A 19,588-nucleotide genomic window follows, 5' to 3' on the forward strand; every position below is an offset into this window, starting at 1 on the left:
CATGTAGTTTAGGAATGGCACTGATTTGGGATGAAGCGGCAGCAGAATAATTAATTTTGCGATATGTGATGCTTTGGTCCAGCAGTGACTAGTATCAAAAATGATGGAGCAAATCTAAAATAAAAGCAATTTGGAAAACAGCCCTGAAAAGCATTTTTAAAATCCTGTTGAGTGTGTTCATCAGTGATGATAAGAGTTTGGATCCAGAGGTATGTGACATGGACATGGCATAATGCAGCTTTTCAGAACCACCTGTTTCAGTGGGATTAGAAAGAGTATAATACGACTACACTGTGGCCTAAGATTTAGATATAATCATTCTGCAGATGTGAGGTCGCTGCTTCAAAAAGAAAGAAGTCCTGTGATAAAATGCTGCCTGGGCTGGTATTTGTTTTGTGTTAAGGTTTCTCTTCTAATTTTCTAATTTTTGTTTCGTCCTCAGTTCACCTTTTATCATATATGTTGTTCTAGCCTGAAAGGCCAAAGACTTTGTTAAAATCTGCTGTTGTACCTTGCAATTGTAACTTGAAATTACTTACTTGTACAATTTGAGTGGGTCTAATTTTTATTAAGAAAATAATTCACACTCCATTAGAGCCGTGCAATTATCTGGAAATAATGCACACGTACTGTAATTTTCATTGACCATCATATAAATTTTAATACAACGTGGATGTTGTCTTTGTATATGTGAAGTCTCAATAATCATAAACTCATGTTGATGCACAGTATATGCGTGAATATGCTGTAACAAACACCATGTAGAAGAATATAAGTTGCAGTTTTATCGACAAACAATGGGCATATGTTTTGTTGGAAAAGTTGTAGGCCTGTATGACCTCAACAGACTGTCTTTATTGTCGTGCCATGTCGTGATGATGTGTAGGTGAGTGCTCGTGAGAGGAGAATGGATATAGGAAAACACCAAGACACGTTTATTCCCTCATTCAGGGAAATATGCCTCTACTAAATTGATATATTTACACATATCAGCTAAACTGAGGAGTGATTTCATTAAAATTTTACACTCATAGATACACTGCAAATATTCAGCTCAGGTGTAAATGTAATTCTTTGTCTGAGAGAATTACCTCAGACAAAATGTGATATTCTTGTAGTCTGTGAATATAATGCCACAGGCCCTTGAAACGGAAGATAATTTGATTGTCTGTGTGCTGAACACATGTCAGCATGAAAAGCAACCCTTATTTCTGTAAAACTTGCAGCAAAGATAGTTTGTTCTGAAAATTTGGTTTAATTTGTGCTCATTTGTCAGACAGACAGCTTGAATATGCAAGTTTATGAGAGATAGCATGCCGAGTTAACAGCGCTTACAGTTGTGTTCTATCCAGTCCAATGATTTGTGTAAGGTCTTTGCTTTGGCTTGTGGAGATGTAGGTGTCATTGCATGCATCATAGTTTCAGACTTGCTCTTTTTTGAGTATGACAGTGCATCATGGGTAAAAAAAGCCATATAGAAAATGGCATTACGTCTTGATAACGTCCGTGAGAAAGTATTGATGCTGTGGCAGATGCCTCGCAAGTGAGAGTGTGTTCGTGCATGTCCCCTCCCTGACAGACGTGCACGTATTGCAAAATCTATAAGCCGCAGAACTGAAATCATGTGATTATACAGCGAAGCCATTAATAGAAAGCTGTTCAAGTACCACAATACATTCAGCACACTGCTGAAAACCTGTGGCTGCAGTAGTGTGATGCTGCAGTTATTTTCAGCAACTGACCAGATACAGATCTGTACATGGTTAGTGGCAGCTAGCCACAGACAGGTTGGCAGAGCGCATATGTTAACCACCCAGTATAAAGACACATGAATGTATACACAAACACAGACATTCAATCTGCAGTGCACATACTATCACATCAACTGAAAGAAGAGAAAATGGAGTGGGAAGAGGTGAAAGGGATTGAGTGGGTGGCAGTGGGAGAAAAAGATGGAGAAAGAGGCAGAGGGAGAGTAGGAGTGAGTGGCACATGGCTTTCAGTCTAAAAAAAGATGAGCAACACGAAACCAAAACCAGAATCTGGATTAGCTAGATAAGGAAGAGGAAGGGGACAAGGGAAGGCTCGAGGAGAAAATGTAGGTTTCTCCCGCACTGAAAATGGTGCAGATGCACATGCTCGGTTTCATGCTCATAAATGTCCTCTTAAATATGAATACTGAATGAGCGTGTGTGTGTGGATGGTAGGAGAAGGAGGAGAGAGCGTGAGGATGGGAAGACAGAAGATGAGAAAGACAGAAGGTGAGATGGAGACAGCAGAGGGTGACATTCTTGAGGATGGACAGAATTACTGCCGTAGTGTGACAGAACAGGGAGAGACAGGATCATTAGAGACAGCAGGAGCGGATCCAGGGATGTGACAAATGCTGGAGACAATCTTGATCCGAGCTGAGTGTAACACTGACCCAGGCAGAAAAAGAGAGAGACTGGAACAGATGGATGTATGACAGAGAGCAGGAGACAGAGATATTTGGGACTGTGCTGCAGCCGCGCCAACCCCGGCATAGCCTCATCATTTTAACCCCACCGAGCAAATGTGTCCCCTTCCTTGTTGAGTCCTATTGATCGTGACACCATAACAAGCTACCTGCAGGATAGGGGAAGACAGGGAAGTCACTATGTGGACATACACACATCTGTTAAGCTTTTCTTCTTTCTTTTAATTCCTTTAATTACAAGAAAGTTTAATACAGTACAATTTAATACAGTTTTATAACCCTTTATCACAGTATTTTGATGTGAGTCAGTCCTGGTTGAACTTTGACTCTCACATCTGCACATGGTCTGTCAGTATAATGTGTACTGACACCATGACGTTGACATAAAAAATACATACATACTCCTACTTTGAAAATAAAAGCCCTATGTTGGCATTCTAACCCCATAGATCAGCACATGACATCCCTATCTGCAGCAGAAACTAAATGTATATTATACAAGGATGTGTTCAGAAGCTTATGTAAATTCCGGATCTTTGTTCACCTGTGTTTTGTCAGACACACCTTAGTTTACATAGATGATCTATTCCCCTACAGGGTGCTGTGAGTGAAAGCCTCAGTATTCAATACTGACATTTAGAGTCAGAGTGTGGAAAGAGTGGCACTTGTGAGGAAAGAATCACATCCTTATTGATTACTTAAACATGTCCACAAGGATTTCTGTATCCGTTGGTCAAAGACAATTCAGAAATGTAGCTCTGTCGTATGCAAGGGAATGCACCTCAGTGTTATTAATCTGCAGACTATATTGATGATTAATTGATTTATATTTAATCTATGTATAAAAAGTCTCTTCAGTTAAAAGCATGAATTACAAGGAAAAGTAACAAATCTTTTCATTTAAGAAGCTGAAAGCAGCAAATGCTTCACATTTATTTTGAAAAATGCCAAAGAATTCATCTTTAATTGAAATAGTTATCAACTTTTCTTCCACTAGACTAATTGATTAATCAGCTCCTTACTGCAGTTGTATATTTCAGAAATGGAATAGATGTTTGAAATGTTCTGCGAAAACCTTTTTGATCCATGCATGATTCCTGGAGAAGAAGTGAGGTCAAAATGTGATGCATTTTGAAGCACACCTTAGGCAATTCATGCTGACTGCATCAGAGCAGATCATCCCTATTTTAGATGGACACCCACGGAAACACACACAGCTTCAGAATGGTGTGTAGTACTATCACCCACTTGACAAAGCAAAAGGGGAACAGTTTCATGTTTGTTTAATCAAGTGCTACAAAATAGACTGCACATTCCTACACTGGTACTGCTTCCCTGCAAGACAGCTGTTGTTTGTTGGTGGCTGTACCAGCATAAATATGTTTGAACTATAATAATAAGTCCAAAGCTTTTAGAAGGGGTGCTCAACCCCAAATCTGTCTTGAGTATCTGTACCTGTTGCCAGAAAGCTGCTTGTTAGTCAAGTGGTTTTCATAGCAGAAGAAAAGTCAAAAACATCTAGAAACTTGCTGAAACTTGACTGTCCATGAATGTGCTCACAATGGTGCATAACCTCAAGAGTTCAAGCAGCTTCAAAGCTTTTAGGGGCAGTAATTCATTATAGAAGCTGCTTATTTTGCCAGTTCATTAAGAAAAATATGCTTACAAAATTCTGATATCGTTCTTGATTGTTTTCGGAAGGTTGATATGGACATTTTGATGTCCTTACTTTTTCCAACATAGAAAACTTTGATATTTTTTGAATCAAGAATAACTAACAAAGTCAGTCAAGTCAAATTTGAGGTTGAGGAAGCACTGTGTACAATTATCTTTTAAGACAACAGTGTTTTATCATATTTAATGTAAATATAACAGTTTAAGATAAATGATTATATTGCAGTAACATCTTAATCCCTTGTAAGAGCTGGGTCTTATAATGGACCAGAATTGATCACCTGTTTGTTTTTAAACCAGTTTTTTCTCTCTCCTGTGTGTTGAAAGGATATGTTTGAGAATGTAAATATTCCTCTTCCAGAGCTCAGTTACAGTGGTGATGGATGGGAGAGAATGTGATGGAAATAAAGAAGCTATAACCAACAGGCTGTGTGACACAGCTTGGCTTCATGCTGCTGTTGCTGCAGCACGCTTGCTGCAAGTGAGATGGAAGAGTGGGACTACTTAAACACCTGCTGCTAGTCAAATCAGAGCAACCCGCTGTCTGTAACATGAGAAATATATGTTGAGTTCAGATGGGAGCCGAGTTTTTCCATTGGTGCAAATATTAGTTTCAGACCTCAGAAACAGTGTGTTGGTCTCTTGAAGATGTTCTGTGGAATCCTTTGAACCGTGAGACAGGTGAGTTTTAACTTTTTATAAGCATAGTTGGATTAGAGTGTCCACTAACAGAATAAAGAGATAAGAGAGCAGTCAGACCACATGCAAGACAAAATCAGATTATCATGGATTTTGCTGTTACAGCATGTGTAGAAGATGCAGCAGGCAGTTCAAAAGCATTATCATTTTGGAGGCTGTGCTGCATGCCTGTGCCTCTGTTTCAATAAGTCCATGTCAAAGACAAAGCCATAATGACGGTCGGGGAGCCCTGTCATTGTTGTTACATCATTGTTGTTGCACCACGTGGGTACGAGCCTGGGCCTGGCACACAGTAGCACGCTGTGTGAAGCACAAAAGCATTGCTCACATGCAGGAATATGTCATACTCTTTTGACAGAACACATGTCATTTTGGATTCAGACAGAGTCACTAGCTCAGATTGAGAGTCAAGAGTGTGCATGACTCATGCCGTATGCAGAAAGCACTATCATAGTAGAGTCAGGCACAGGAGCGCTTCCTGGAGTTGTCTGTGTAGCCGAGTTGCCCTAAAGGTCAGGTTTTAAGCATTTAGACACTCTTTGATCTCAGGTTAGAAACACAGCAGGGTGTGTGGTGTGGGCCAGCTTCAGGTGCTGGATGTATTCTTTGCTTTAGAGGAAGGTTTGGTGATATGGCTCGAAAATCATATTACAATATGTTTTGGCTATATTGCAATACATGATATAGTTTATAACCCGATATTTTAATTTCCCCTTCAAATTCTGATGCTTTGGGTCGTGGCCTCAATTAGTCGCTAACCCAGAGGGTCAGTATTTGCCTTTAACATCAACAGATGACAATAAATTGTATTAATATGTAGGACAGGAGACACGGGCCATTTTAAAACATCAACAAACATGCCTCTCAAAATGTCTTAAAAAGCCAGTTCAGAGTGTCAGGTATCCAACTTAAGCTGTGTATATTCTGCTCTTTGAGTGAAGTGGATGGATGCTGAAACAGCATTAGTCAGCTAGTCTGTCAGAAAGTGTGTATTCTGGTGTTTGCTGGCTCGATTAAACATTGTAAAGAAAAAAAAAACATGTAGAAATCTTTTTTGTAGATTGGATTTGGTAGCATTCTTGTCTATTTCTTAATTTTAAGTGTCATTGGTTGAAGATAGTAGGTAGGCTTACTTGCAAACTATTCTACTCTTAAACCCATTGTCTTTATTTTATGAAGATATGCAGTTTCTGATTGTAAACATCTATCTAAGTGAATAAATATCTCCACCTTCCTGGTCACAAATTATCAGTGGTTTAAGGGAGTTTACTACAACCATGTAACATGTCAGTGCATTACTGTTAATGCCGTTGTGATCTGTTAGGATTTCACTGTGGTGCAATCAAAAGTCTAAGTGCCTCTCCTAATGTCTACAGTGGAGGCTAAACAGCACCACTAATAGGCTAACATTCCCTGGGCTGATGGATGGGAAAGCCCTTGAGGAGGCAACAGCTATTAGTGAGGATGCTGGGTGGAGACGTGTACTGATGGCCAGAGCCTTCTTCCGTGAAATTGGCCAGAGTCTTCCTCTGTAAATTCAGGCTAGAAGAGCTGATTTTGATTTTTGGCTGGAATGTGTCTCCGTCACTGTGCAACCTGATAGATTCATGATACTGAGATTGTTGGGATAGTGTACTAATCTATTGTAAATAGAAATAAAAAGCAAGGTTAATTGTTGTGCTTATCCAATTCTTCTGCAGCTGGATGTGGATAGTTCACTGATATTTAGTTATAAGTATAGTTCACTGGTACACTTTTTTTAGGTGTTTTTCACACGTTGATCTACTCTGAACCTCAGGAATAATGAAACAGAAGTATTGATCAACCTCAGAATCTGTGGTTAACGTTGTCTATTGACACAGGCCTAAAAAGCGAGAATACAGACAAAATAAATGTAGCATAGTCCGGCCTGCTTCTGGTTGTGTTAAAAATGATTAACTTGATTGTTATTGATTACATTGCACCAAAGAAAATTGACAATGATAATGGTTGTAAATTACAATCATTATGGTTATAATATTTCATGTCTCAAAGCAATTTACAAAGTGGCTCATATTAGCAGAAACTATTGGTAGATTAATCCCAATCTCCCATTTTTGATTGATTTTGTCACTGTCTAATTAAGCAAAAACATAAAACATTCAACAGCAGCGCCAATGAAGATATGCTTCCTTTCTTAAAAGCATCACTGAGGGATCTGGATAATTGTCATGGCATTTAAAATATTTACCCATTAATCAAAAAAAGTTGGAAAACAATAGGCCACCAATAGAAGGTATTAATGAGGAAGACACAGTCCAAATAATTAGAGAAATATGAAATTGTTTGCAGATGAATCAGTCATGACGTCTTGTAATACAACTATACTACAGCCAAAGTTTTGGTCCTGATTCCATGAATGTAGCAGTTATGAATGACTTAACCTGCTCAGCACTGATAAAACTGAATTGATATGTATGTTTACATAATGCAAAGTTGTAATTAGTATTGCATTATATTGGACAGATTGGACAGTAGTGTAAATTAGTACAAGCTAAAATAATGATTTGCTTAAAAAGTGACAAGATAATCTGTTCCAACAGTGTTTTGTTGTAGGGATTGGGCAACAGTTAGTTACAAGGCAGTTTGCCGTGCAACAAAAATCTTAATTTGGAAACCATAAATCATCCAGTGTGAAGCTGAGATAGGCTCGGTCCTCTGTAATCCTGAACGGGTAGGTGTCAGAGATGGATGTATGGATAGATGGGGGGACCTGGCAGTGGACTTTTTACTTCTACTGTAACAACAAGGTCATCCCAAGCAATTTATAATTATGTCATAATGTTTTTTTCCACTGTTCTCTCCGGTCTCTGCTGGGAGTTTTAGCCATATTGTAACAACAGGCCTGAAGGACTGTGCTGATAAGAGTGTCCCTGGTGGTCTGGTGCATGCACGCCTTCTGCATTTAAGAGATCTGCTTGATTTCCCCGGCCTGATTGGTTTTGGCCTTAATGAGATTTGAGGGGGAGTTCTTTTCTTGTCCCCTCTTTCTTCCTTCCTTCTACTGCCCTCTTTAATGTCACTCCAACCCAGATAGAGTTTTACAAGTAGCTGTGAAGTGGCCTCAGTCACATGAACCCATTCACACATCCCTGTTTTTTTTTTTTTTTCTTCAAGTCTCTCATGTTACATTAAATCTGAGGAGCTGCATAGTAGGATAAATCTTAAGATCTGGAATCTGTTGGCAAAGAGTTGCTCTATGTCTATAGTGTTTCCTCAGGATCCCAGCCTCCTCTGAAGCATTGGCTTTTTAGAAATAATAACAGCAAACATTCAGCTTTATCTTTGGGCATTCAATCATTTGCTGTGGAGTGCTGAGAGTAAACAGGTTTGTCTTCAACCAAACACTCCTGCAGCTGATTTCACTTCATTGTCCTGCCTCTTTGAGGCCAATCAGTTGGCCTGCCAGCTGTGGTGCTTTGATTGGAAGGAAAACCTTCATACTGTCACCACACTGCTCATGGTTTCACCCCTCTGCCTTTGACACAGTTAGCCAGTTGTAATCACCTGCCAACACCACTCAGTCTAAGTTGCTGTGAAAACAAGTTTTGTGTTACTAAAACACTGAAACATTTTGCTGTTACTGAGCTTAGATTGTCCTTTAATATTTGGGCTTGCTCTGTGAAATCACAGTTTCTTGGTGTGTTATCATGTCCTTCTGGTGCATTATTCAAAGAAGGTGAGGAGTTTGATTTTTCATTACTGTTGAGCTTCTACCTCCTGAGCTTCGACGTGTCAAATACTGTCTGTGTTTTTGCAACCACAGCCATGTTGGAGGCATGGCTGAAGGTGGTGACTGTATAGTTGTGACATCACAAGTTTACAGAAGTCCTGGTGGCTTGTTTACAGACTGCGTGCGTGTTTCCGTGGTTGAGAGTTTTGATTCTTTTGAATGCTTGCAACCTGCAATGTTCCACCAGTCATTTCTTTGTTTCAAGTAGAATAGAAAAGGGGATGATAATTGCCAAGTGCATGTCACCCAATTATCTGTGATTCACGTTTAGCTCATGACTATGCATAATTTGTCATGATACCCAGCCAGACCCATAATACATGTGTGCATATTAAGTCCATTACTAATTTCAAGCTCAGTGCTGCACAATAGTACAGTTGGGTAATATGGCTAAAAAATGTCATATTGATGTTTCATGTTTACGAGGGCCTATTTACATTCAGTGTTTGTCACCAAAAGACAGTATGGGTTTCCTTGAACTAACAATTTTCATTATTGATTAATATGTTGTTCAAATTTTTTCCATTAATCAGTTAGTTTGTTAATTAAATGTCGGAATATGGTGAAAGATGTTGATTAGTGTTTCCCAAAACCCGAAGACGTCCTTTTGTTTTGTCTACAACCCATATGCACCCATCAGCCACACCATTAAAACCACTAACAGGTGATGTAACATTGACCCACCCCAGCAGTACAATGCACCCTGCCACACCACAAAAACTGCTCAGGAATGGCTCAGGGGACATGACAAAGAGCTCAAGGTGGCGTTCAAATTCCCCAGATAAAAATCTGATTCACTTTCTGTGGGACATGTCAGAACAAGTTCAATCCATGGAGGCCCCACCCCCCAAAGCATGCAGGACCCAAAGGATCCACTATAAACTGTCATAGCCATAAGACTTAAGAAACTTGAGAGGCAGAAATCGAACAGTGTGGATGTTTTTTCTTTAAAAAGAGTTTAAACGATCAATTGAGTATCACAATAGAAAAAAAGAACTGCATTTAATGCATTTTCTTCCTCGATAAAACTAGCGAGAAGCCAGATTTCGAACAATTTTCAACCTCTATTGTTTACGTCTGTGTAGTACTCCTTGACTTTGCTGGTGAATTGCAGACTTTCTTGGTTCACTACAACCTGAAAAATCCATAGTGCTATTATTGGCCTTTGCCTAAATAACAGTCCAGAACAAAAGATGTTTTTTTCAATATTTTTCCTTTATTTTTTTATGTTGTAGTGCAAAGATAATCAATATACTGTGTAATTGTAGACACAGTTATTAAGTTGTTCATCAAAGACTGCTCTGAAGAGCACATCAAGCGACTGTTAGGACCGACAAAGCAATCATCAAAGCAAATCATCAGTAGCCAGAACATTAAAAACCTGTCTTTCTTCCCTCTAAACTTGTGTAACTGTTCTTGTCCTCTCTTCTCCAATACGCAAAACACATAGCTGTCAGAAACTGCTTGTGATCTGTGTGAAGGAAGAACCATACATCTAGCATATGTTGCTAGGCTACATCACCTTGTGTTTGTGCACATATAGATATAAAACAGGAAAAGCTGAACCAAACAGGCCCACATTTGTTTTGTGAAAAAATAATTGTGGCTGGTCATAGTCAATCCAAATCAAGTGATAGGTCTGACAGAGAAAAGTCACAGTCACAGGAAGAACCCAACAACCAGGGAAATGCTTCGGTCTGTTTTTAGACAAAATGCAAATCAGGGCAGGTGTTTATGCTCAATAAGCACCCTCTGGAGAATTAAGGGAACTGGCACAACACATTTTTCCAAATGTTTATCATTAAACATGTGGGGTACAAATTCAAGAAGAATATATGTTATGATTTAACATGTTTATAGACCTTACATGACGTTAAGACTTATATTTGGCCAATGCAAAGCTCTAGGACTGTGGCTATTGAATTTTGTTCCAAGTAAAAAAAAAACAGTGAACTTGGGAGGTTTAGATCATTGCTCTAAGCCAGGTCTCCGTTTCTGTGTGACTAGTGATAGAAAAGAGAAGGCTTGTAAAAAGGTATTTCTCCACCAGATCTGCACAGAGGAAATGCCAATGTTTTTCTGTAATACTCACACGTCTCTGCTGAGAGCCATGTAGGTGGTAGCACAAATGCTTCAATGAATGTTTTCATTTCTTTTTTTCCCTTCAGAGGTAATGAGGTTCAATGTTGTTGAAGTACAAACTGGGAATAGTATACTCTCTGCACAAGAATTGTTATATATTTTATGGGTATTTCTCTAGATTAGTGCGGGTGAGTGTTGTCCTTTCTTGTCCTTTTTTAAAGAAACCTTAGACCCCGTTTAATTTATGAAGAGGTGCTGAGCTAGCATTTTGGACACATGCAATACATGGTTTGGTATAGAGCAGTAGAAGAATTTGAAGTCTTATGTGGATATTTGAAGGAGAAGCTCCTTTTGGTCTGTTCAAAGTCTGATCTGTAACTTGGCAGTTAGCCTATCATTTATAATTAGCAGCGCAGATGCTTTTTCTTTTCAAATTCTTACTCATGTTCGTGTAGGGCGATGAGGACACTTGTTATCTTGCTTAAAAGCGAGTGCTTTCAAAGACTGTCATCTGGGCATCTATAATCACTATTGAGGCTCGCAGTTACCCAGAAAAACCCATAGCAAATGATCTTCTTTGTTGTTTGATGCATAAAGGATGCACTACACAGGACATCATGAAATACAAATCACAAGGACCACAGGTTCTGAAGACAGCTTTTTTTCAACAGTTGTTCAGCTGCATTCTCACCTTACAGTATCGCCCTATAAAAGAGTACGTCACTGGTTAGACTCACACTAGAAGTGGAATGGTACACATGTTGTCTGGCCGCTAGCTGACATGCACAAGGAAAAGACAACACAATCATACATTCTAGTCCAGGTAATTTCAACAGATCGGTGTAAGACTTTCAACGCAAACAAGACACACAATGTCAGGGAACAGAAGTGTGAACAAACAAAAAAAACAAAACATGAAAAACAAATGAATGCCAAGGGAAGTGTTTTTCTGCACCTCCAAGTTGTTTTATCAGTACTTGACTATGTCGGTCCAATCTGACCAGTTGCCACTGTAGTTAACACCTACGATATTGCCTCAGCAGCTACGGCCATTGTGGAAATGTAGATCACTGCCCCTTCGCTGTGGTATTTATCCATTCTAAACAGGAAGTTCTTCATAATACTGCATTCTTGGTGTAGTATGATACCACACTGAGGAATGATGCAACTGTCCCTCGTGCTATTTTATGCAGGCACGATGCAGAGTGAGACTTTAACAACTTTGATGAGTGTGGTATTTAAGGGCGAAACAGGGAAGGTGCTGCCAGGTTCTTGATAACTAAAAAAATGTGAAAAAGTGTTCTGAAACTAGACTAAAAAGCAGAGGAGTGCTGGATAATGACCAGCGAGAACTTTTGAAATTAAGTGGCTTCGTCTGCTGCAAAACTCATCTCTGTCCTACTTCATTATCACCCTATGGCGAGATGGTTCATGTTTTTTAGACAGTGTTTTTGGCAAGATGAATGGCATACTTTTTTGACCAAAAGTAAAACAAAAAGTGTCCTTGTGTTTTCAGCAAATATGTAGGAGCAGCTAACAGTAAAGGCTGTATCAGCCTGTATCAGCACCATAAGGCCCACATCAGCATCTCTGTGGCTCTTTCTCTCCCTACTATTTCCTCCCTCACATGCCTTTTACGTTTCATTTCAGTTGCACCCACAGGCAACTTCACAATGCTATTGCAAAAAATAGAACCAACATGGTGACGTAAAAGAGGGTTTATCACGTGGACCATAACCAGTGTGGTGCCATCATATATGGATGCTGGTCCTCCTTCTTTTGTTCATTAAGTGGTGCATTTTCTCTGCATCCCTTCACCCACTTAGCCTCATCTTGTCCACATCCCATTATCTTTCACTGTTGTCCTCTGTGAAAGTCTATTTCCGTTACTATCCCTGTAGCCCTCTCTCAGTTTTCATGTGTTTAAACAGAAAGTGAAACATTGGCCTGATGATGCCAAGCTATTAGCAAGATCCGACCAGTTGATGCATCAGTGGAGTGTGTTTGTTCATTATCATGTGTACTTCTTAAGTTGTTTTGAAGCTCAACTGCATGTAAGATAAGGAAAGAACTTTGATAATAATGATGATATAATAGTAATAATGGTAACAATGATAACTTTATCTGGCACTTTTCAAAAACTATCGTAGTTACAGAGTGCTTTACAAAGACATAAAACAGGAATGATAACAGAAAACTGATAAACAATAGCACAATTTAAACAGTGTTAAAAGAATAGATATAAGAAGTGAGGTAAGAATGACTCAAACATAATAAAAACAAACAAAAAAGGAAGAGAGAAATTGAGGAGATAGCCATTCTGAAAAGATGTGTTTTTAAGAGAGATTTAAAAGCAGAAGCAGAGCTAGCCAGCCTGATTTTCTTTTCGGCATTGTGGGGTCTGTGATATAATCAGGGGCTGACCCCAAATCTAAAACAAACAGGTAACCAATGCGGAGATCCTAAAAGAGGAGTTACGTGAACTCTGTTCAATTCTCTCTGGGTAGTCTTACTACAACATCTTGACCTAGTTGTAGTAGTATAAGATTGTATTGAGTGAGACAGGAATAGGGCAGATTGTAGTAATCTAATCAGGGTGTGATAAGGTGGGAAATTACAGTTTTATAGATTCATAGTGGACATAGTGGATAGTGTTGAAGAAAGCAATTGAACAACTAATTTCATTTATTAATGAAAGTGTTTGCTGTAGAGGTCCGGACTGATTTGTGAATGGTAAATGAACTAGCATTTATGTAGCCTCTATATCATCCCCTCAAAGGCATACAAGGTGCTGACCTGCTCAACATGAGCAACACAGCGCTTCCTAACCATATTTTTGCTCTCAGCTATTCACACACACTCACACCACCAATGGAACAGCCATCAGGAGCTTTTTTGACCCAATTGCTCCGCTCTACCTCCTGAGCCACAGCCGCAGAATAAAAGACATGAGTACTGCAACAACACATAACTTCTATGTAACTGTGTACAAATGCATACACACCTTCTGACAGCTGATTTCGGACATGCACCTGTGCAGAATCAAGCTATAATGACTTTTCAGGCAAAGATTTTAAATCATGTCTCTGAAGTTCTTTCTTCCTCTGGTCGTCCCACAGGGCAGTGATGCCTGGCATGGTGATGTTTCGGCGGCGCTGGTCAGTAGGCAGTGATGACCTGGTGCTGCCCGCCCTCTTCCTTTTTCTATTACACTGCGTCTGGTGAGTCTGAATTTTGTACAATTTTTTTGCCTTTTTTCATATTTACATATTTTATTCTAAAATAACGATTACATGTTTAACTCTCATCCTCAGGTTGGTGGTTCTGTCCGTGGTTCTGTTCGGTCTCCCGTATGGCTCAGACCAGTCCTGCTCTGTAACGCTGGTTGACCATGGCCGAGGGTACCTGGGCATCCTGGTCAGCTGCCTTATCTGTGAGAGCGCCATCATGTGGCTGAGCATGAGAGGCAGCATTCTGTACACGCAGCCCAGAGAAGCTGTGCAGTATGTCCTTTATATACGGCTAGGTGAGATTCACTATTCTGTCTAAGGCTCTCTTTGAAACAGGATTACCTCTTGATATTTGGGAGAACTGGAGGAGGTGGTTGTGAGGATTACTTACTGTGTCTCCCAGTTATCATTGGAATACTGTTTATATTGACTGGACAGTTATTGATTATAACTCTCTTCACCCCGTCTCCCTCTGACTCTCTGTAGCTATTCTGTTGGTCGAGTTGGTATATGCTGTGGTGGGAATTGCCTGGCTTGTCCAGTATTACCAGCCGTGCTCTGATGTCACTGCCAAAAACTTGGCTTTGGGTGAGTGCAAGAGGATATAAAGGGAATGAGGCATTTCAACTTATGCTTGAGTTTGAAATATGTTTAAATGTTCTCTGCAGGAATTGTTGCATGCAACTGGCTGGTGATATTCAGCGTCTGCATCACCCTCATGTGCACCTTTGATCCTACGGGTCGGACTTTTGTCAAACTGAAAGCCACCCGTCGGCGCCAGCGTAACCTCACTACATACACACTCAGGTATTAATGGGTTCATGGATCCTGTTTCTTTCTCTTTCTCTTACCTTGTGTCAGATAAAAACACAGCTTCCAGGCTTGTTCAAACAAATTTAGTCTTAACAGTATTCTTTGCCTTTTTCTCTCCATAGACACAGGCTAGAGGAAGGCCAAGCCAGCAGCTGGAGCAGGAGACTAAAATTCTTCATGTGCTGCACAAGAGCCCAGGATACACAATCAGTGAGTCACAGCACACGCTTACCCATTTCCTCTCTGTGCTGAAAGTAAACTCGAAAAGGACTGAAACCAGAAATATGTCAGGCATAACGTCCAGTGAGCGAGTCATTAAAATAGGCCCTGACAGGATGAATCAAAACTGTGACACAATGGAGCTCATTGCTCAACTGCTTACTGCTAGCATAAAGAATTTCATATAAAATATGAATGGGAAATTATTTCATTGGAGGCTAATTCCATTTATAAGCTGTCTGCAGACAAATAAAGCACAACTGCAGCCATGGACATTTCACCATTCACTTAGCTAGACTGCAGAACTGAATTTTGCTGTCAGCTTTTAGCCAACAACCCAGTGCATTTTCCTAAAACTGAGACTTGAGCAAGGCATGCAGTCCTCTGTGAGTAGGTTCAAATCCAGGGGACATGACAAACTATAGCTATAGTTTGTAAGCCTAACCTATAAGCCCTAGAACACTGCATTTTAGGGGAGTAGAAACATTAAATCTACTACTTGTTACTCTTGTTACGCTACTCTCTTGTGCAGGATGCGTATTCAGAAGTGGCGAGCCTTTTTGCAGAGTTCTTCAGAGATCTGGACATTGTGCCAAGTGATATCATTGCTGGCCTGGTGCTTCTCCGACAGAGACAGAGGTCTAAGAGATCTTCTATCCTGGACCAGGTATCGTTATCCGTGGAAAAGAATGTTGATGTCTGTATGTTTGTGCAGCTGTGATGAAAATAACATTGCTATTTTGTTTTCTCTTTCTAAGGCCAACAATGACATTTTGGCCTTCTTATCTGGAATGCCTGTCACTCGTAACACTAGATACCTGGACCTTAAGAACTCGGTGAGTTTTAATCCTTGTGACAAATGGGTAAAATCAAGGTGGTTTTATCTGTATGCTAAATCACATGAACAGTGGACTGGAAGTTGAAAGGTTTCAAATTCAGATTAACAATGAAATGCTGGATTTCAAAAATACAGCATGCATTCTAAATCTAATTGTTAAAAGCTCTTTTAATCATTTTTATTGCTTAAAGTGTGGTAAATTATAGCAAACAATACACCAGGAGAGGGTTTACTTGTAGCTGACAACAATTAAAAAGGACATCATTATTTTTCTAAAAAAGAACATCAATTGTGTTTGGCACCATACAAAGCTGTTCTGTGTAAATTTCACACCATACAAACAAAACAATAGTAGTGAACCAGAGCCACCACTTGATCTGATGAGAACTAATGATGTATTCGTCCAAGCAGATATCTGCAGATTTGAGTTACTCAGGATCTCTAAATTTGTTGTTACTCTCATTCCTCAGTTGTTCTGACACTTGTGTCCGTCTGTCTGCCTCGCTTTTCTCCCAGGGCGAGATGAACATGTACAAGGATGTGTGTTATTACATGCTCTTTGCCCTGGCTGCATACGGTTGGCCCATGTACCTAATGAGGAAGCCTGCCTGTGGGCTGTGCCGCCTCGCCAGCTCCTGCCCGTAAGCACTCAAACACTCGCCCGCACAGTTTTGATCTATCTGGCTTCTGTGTCTCTTGAGCCTCTTCAGTGCGGATCAGATTTCACATGCGTCAACACTTGCCAAGTGGTAATCCACAGAGACAATAACACTCTAGTTAGTCTCACTCACTGACACTAGCAAAAATTAATCACAAACTCTCATCCAGATTTCGTGCATTGCAATACTAGATTAAATCTCTGTAGTCTTACTTGTTCATTGTTTTGTTCTAATGTTTGCTTTTTTACATAAGAATCTGCATTCCCAATCCCCTTCCCAGGTGTACATCAGTGTCTGGCTCTCGGTTGTCTCAGTCTGTGACAGTGGAGGAGGACAACTGTTGCGGCTGTAATGTCCTGGCCATACGAAGACACTTCCTGGATAGGGAACTCAAGCAGGTCCACATTGTCTACACTTCCTGCCACGATGCTGTGAGTATTCTGACAACTGGCTAACATGCTGTTAGAGGAGTTTTGGCTTTACTTCCTGAATAAGACAAAGGATGGGTTGTGTGGAGGAGTCTGAGGAACAGTGTCAGGATTTTTTAAAATTGTTAATGTATATCACCTTTTGTACAATACAGCCCTTTCTTACCCTGTCCCTTCCTCATTCCTTGACTGAAAACCAGACAATAATCCTTCACTTAACACAATAGTGTGGTGCAGTGCTGCACATCCACAAACTAGAAGCCTGTGGTTTTATTGTGTCATTTTGATTTTTTTTAATCTGTTTTGGTTACACTTGATTGACCAGATTATTTGCTGAGAAATGGGTTGCCAAATTGCTGTGTCCACATCCTCTTCAGTACGTCAAGTTTGTTCCCAGTAGGTGTCGGACTCCGCCAAGGCTGTTTGTGATAGTCATGGACAGAATCTTAAGGTGTAGCTGAAGAGGAGAGATGGCCCACTTCTGCTCTCAAATTTTGATTCAGTATTGCTGGCTTTTGTTGCATTGTCAGCAGCCATGAGAATGTCATATAGGTTCTTTATATTCTTCGTGGAAACCTATTAGCTTCCACAAAATGGTTGCTAGTCCTCTGAGGTCCATGCAAAAACAATTCATGATCACAGAGTTATCAATAAGACCAAAGTTGGAAAGTAACACACACAAACACTTTGTTCCTGTGCTTACATTGATTTTTCAGGTAACTGTACTTTACTTACTACTTTTACTTTCAACACCTTACATTTGCAGACCGCTATCACAACATCACAATACAGATTTTAATGTGATTACGCACAGCAGACATAGAAAGACGAAACATCGCAAAGAAACAATGGCTGGTCAAAATGACCTTTAGAGGAATACGTTTTACTTTTTTACTTACTTAGCCTGTATGTCCTTAGTTTTACTTGAGTAAAGAAGTTGAAACTGTATTGCTTTTTTTTTTTTTTTTTTTAACAGACATTTTCATTCACTTTTTGATTTCACCTCCTGATGAGTCTTTATTTTTGCTTGCATGATTTAATGTATCCTTACCTTAACATTGCCTTGTCCACTTTTGTTGTAAAGCTGTATCTAGTAAAGCTGCTGAATCCTCGTGTCCAGGCAATTATGTCAGTGTGTAAATATCGAACTGGTTGGCATGATGGTCAAAAATACAAATGGAATTAATGATCATAAAAAATGAACAAAAAAAAGCATTTAAGTACCTTTATTATTGAAGTGGTTCAATCATACATAACTCTTTTCCATATCACGGTGGATATTAAATAACTATTTTTATACAGAGTTTCCATAGCATTCACTCCTGCACTTGAGCCACATGATGAATTATAAAGCAAAGAACTTCTCAGTGAGGTTAGCGCTGAGTTTCCACCTATAAATTTCTCTCATGGAATGACTTATACAGTGGCATACTGTGCCAAGTGGTGAAAGGTTTGACGTCAAATACTTAAGAAGTGGAAGTGAAACTATGATAAACTAGCATTTGTCTCCCTTCACTGTTCCTCTAATTCTCTAGCCTCCATTTACTCTCCGCTCCTCCATACAGGTTTATGAAACTCCCTTTTTTGTGGCAGTGGATCACGCGAAAAAAAAGGTTGTCATCAGTATCAGAGGAACCCTATCGCCAAAGGTGAATTTTAACTTTCTGATCTTGTGTATGCAGCAATTTTTCTCCCTCTTAACATTAGCTGACCCTTTTCCCTTCAGTCCCTCACAACACCAACACCTCCAGAGCAGGTGAAGTTATCCAAGTTTAATGCAGTGTACTCAAACTCCTACACCCTTCACAGATAGAGCAGAAACATGACTGTCCACTTCTAGAAATAAATGTCCTCTCCATTTTTTTACATAAGCATGTGAGAAGTTTGTGTAGTGGTTTGAGAACTCGATCAAACCAATCGTGCCATTTTAACAAAGGGAAAATGTCTTACAAGAGGACAATTAATTCTCATCTTATTGACTGCTGATGTTTAGCTACCAACTCGACAAACAGTTTGCAACATCACATGTACAGAAAGCCGCTACTTTTATAAAATCCATAGAGTACATATTTTAAAGAAGAATTAGATTACAGATTTGAATATATAAATCTAAGATACTGCCTCAAGTGGCAGCGGAGTAGTTCCCAAATGCTTTGGAATTGTTAATGGTTATTTCTTATATAAGACATGTATACATCATCTCTAGCTCTTGGTACAGCAGTTCAGGTGTAGTAGACACAAAATAACAAATTTGCATTGGAAATGATAGATGTTATTTTTGATTCCTGTGCCTGATCTTTGCACATTTAAAAGTGACAAATATTATTTTTTTCTGGGACATATCGTTCAAAGAAAAAAGGTTATTACGACTGTCCTTCACTGTAATTGTTCATTCATTGCACTGTGTGCATATGACAGTCAAACACTTTTTCTGTCTTTGTGGATTTGTCTTAACAAAATTTGTCCCGTGTGTATTAGGACGCCTTGACTGATCTGACGGGGGATTCTGAACGTTTGCCTGTAGAGGAGCAGCATGGGACCTGGCTCGGCCATAAGGTCAGAGCTTACTGTCTAAAACCACTCACTATATTATACGCACAGTATGCTCCACTTAGATTTTCCTATTAGGTTTCATGTTCTCCATAGTGCAGGTTCAACAAGTAACATTATACCAGACTCCAAAGGTCATTTCACTTGCTAATAGAAGAGTAATTGT

The 19,588-nt window shown here is 39.6% G+C and overlaps 1 protein-coding gene across 3 annotated transcripts in view; it reads left to right on the forward strand.

Annotated features, from left to right (window-relative positions):
* The window catches only part of dagla (diacylglycerol lipase, alpha), a 36,015-nt gene that overhangs the window by 1,999 nt on the left and 14,428 nt on the right, over window positions 1-19,588 (forward strand). For all 3 annotated transcript variants that reach the window (XM_037094379.1, XM_037094381.1, XM_037094380.1), the window contains 11 exons: window positions 13,805-13,906; window positions 14,000-14,211; window positions 14,402-14,503; window positions 14,584-14,722; window positions 14,851-14,938; window positions 15,480-15,614; window positions 15,706-15,783; window positions 16,302-16,426; window positions 16,725-16,875; window positions 18,438-18,521; window positions 19,351-19,428. In XM_037094379.1, coding sequence (XP_036950274.1) covers window positions 13,812-13,906; window positions 14,000-14,211; window positions 14,402-14,503; window positions 14,584-14,722; window positions 14,851-14,938; window positions 15,480-15,614; window positions 15,706-15,783; window positions 16,302-16,426; window positions 16,725-16,875; window positions 18,438-18,521; window positions 19,351-19,428 — 1,287 coding nt within the window. In that variant the 5' untranslated portion in view covers window positions 13,805-13,811. The remainder of the gene's footprint in view (window positions 1-13,804; window positions 13,907-13,999; window positions 14,212-14,401; window positions 14,504-14,583; window positions 14,723-14,850; window positions 14,939-15,479; window positions 15,615-15,705; window positions 15,784-16,301; window positions 16,427-16,724; window positions 16,876-18,437; window positions 18,522-19,350; window positions 19,429-19,588) is intronic.

The sequence above is a fragment of the Acanthopagrus latus genome, chromosome 4, assembly GCF_904848185.1.
Source record: "Acanthopagrus latus isolate v.2019 chromosome 4, fAcaLat1.1, whole genome shotgun sequence".
Lineage (NCBI taxonomy): Eukaryota > Metazoa > Chordata > Actinopteri > Spariformes > Sparidae > Acanthopagrus > Acanthopagrus latus.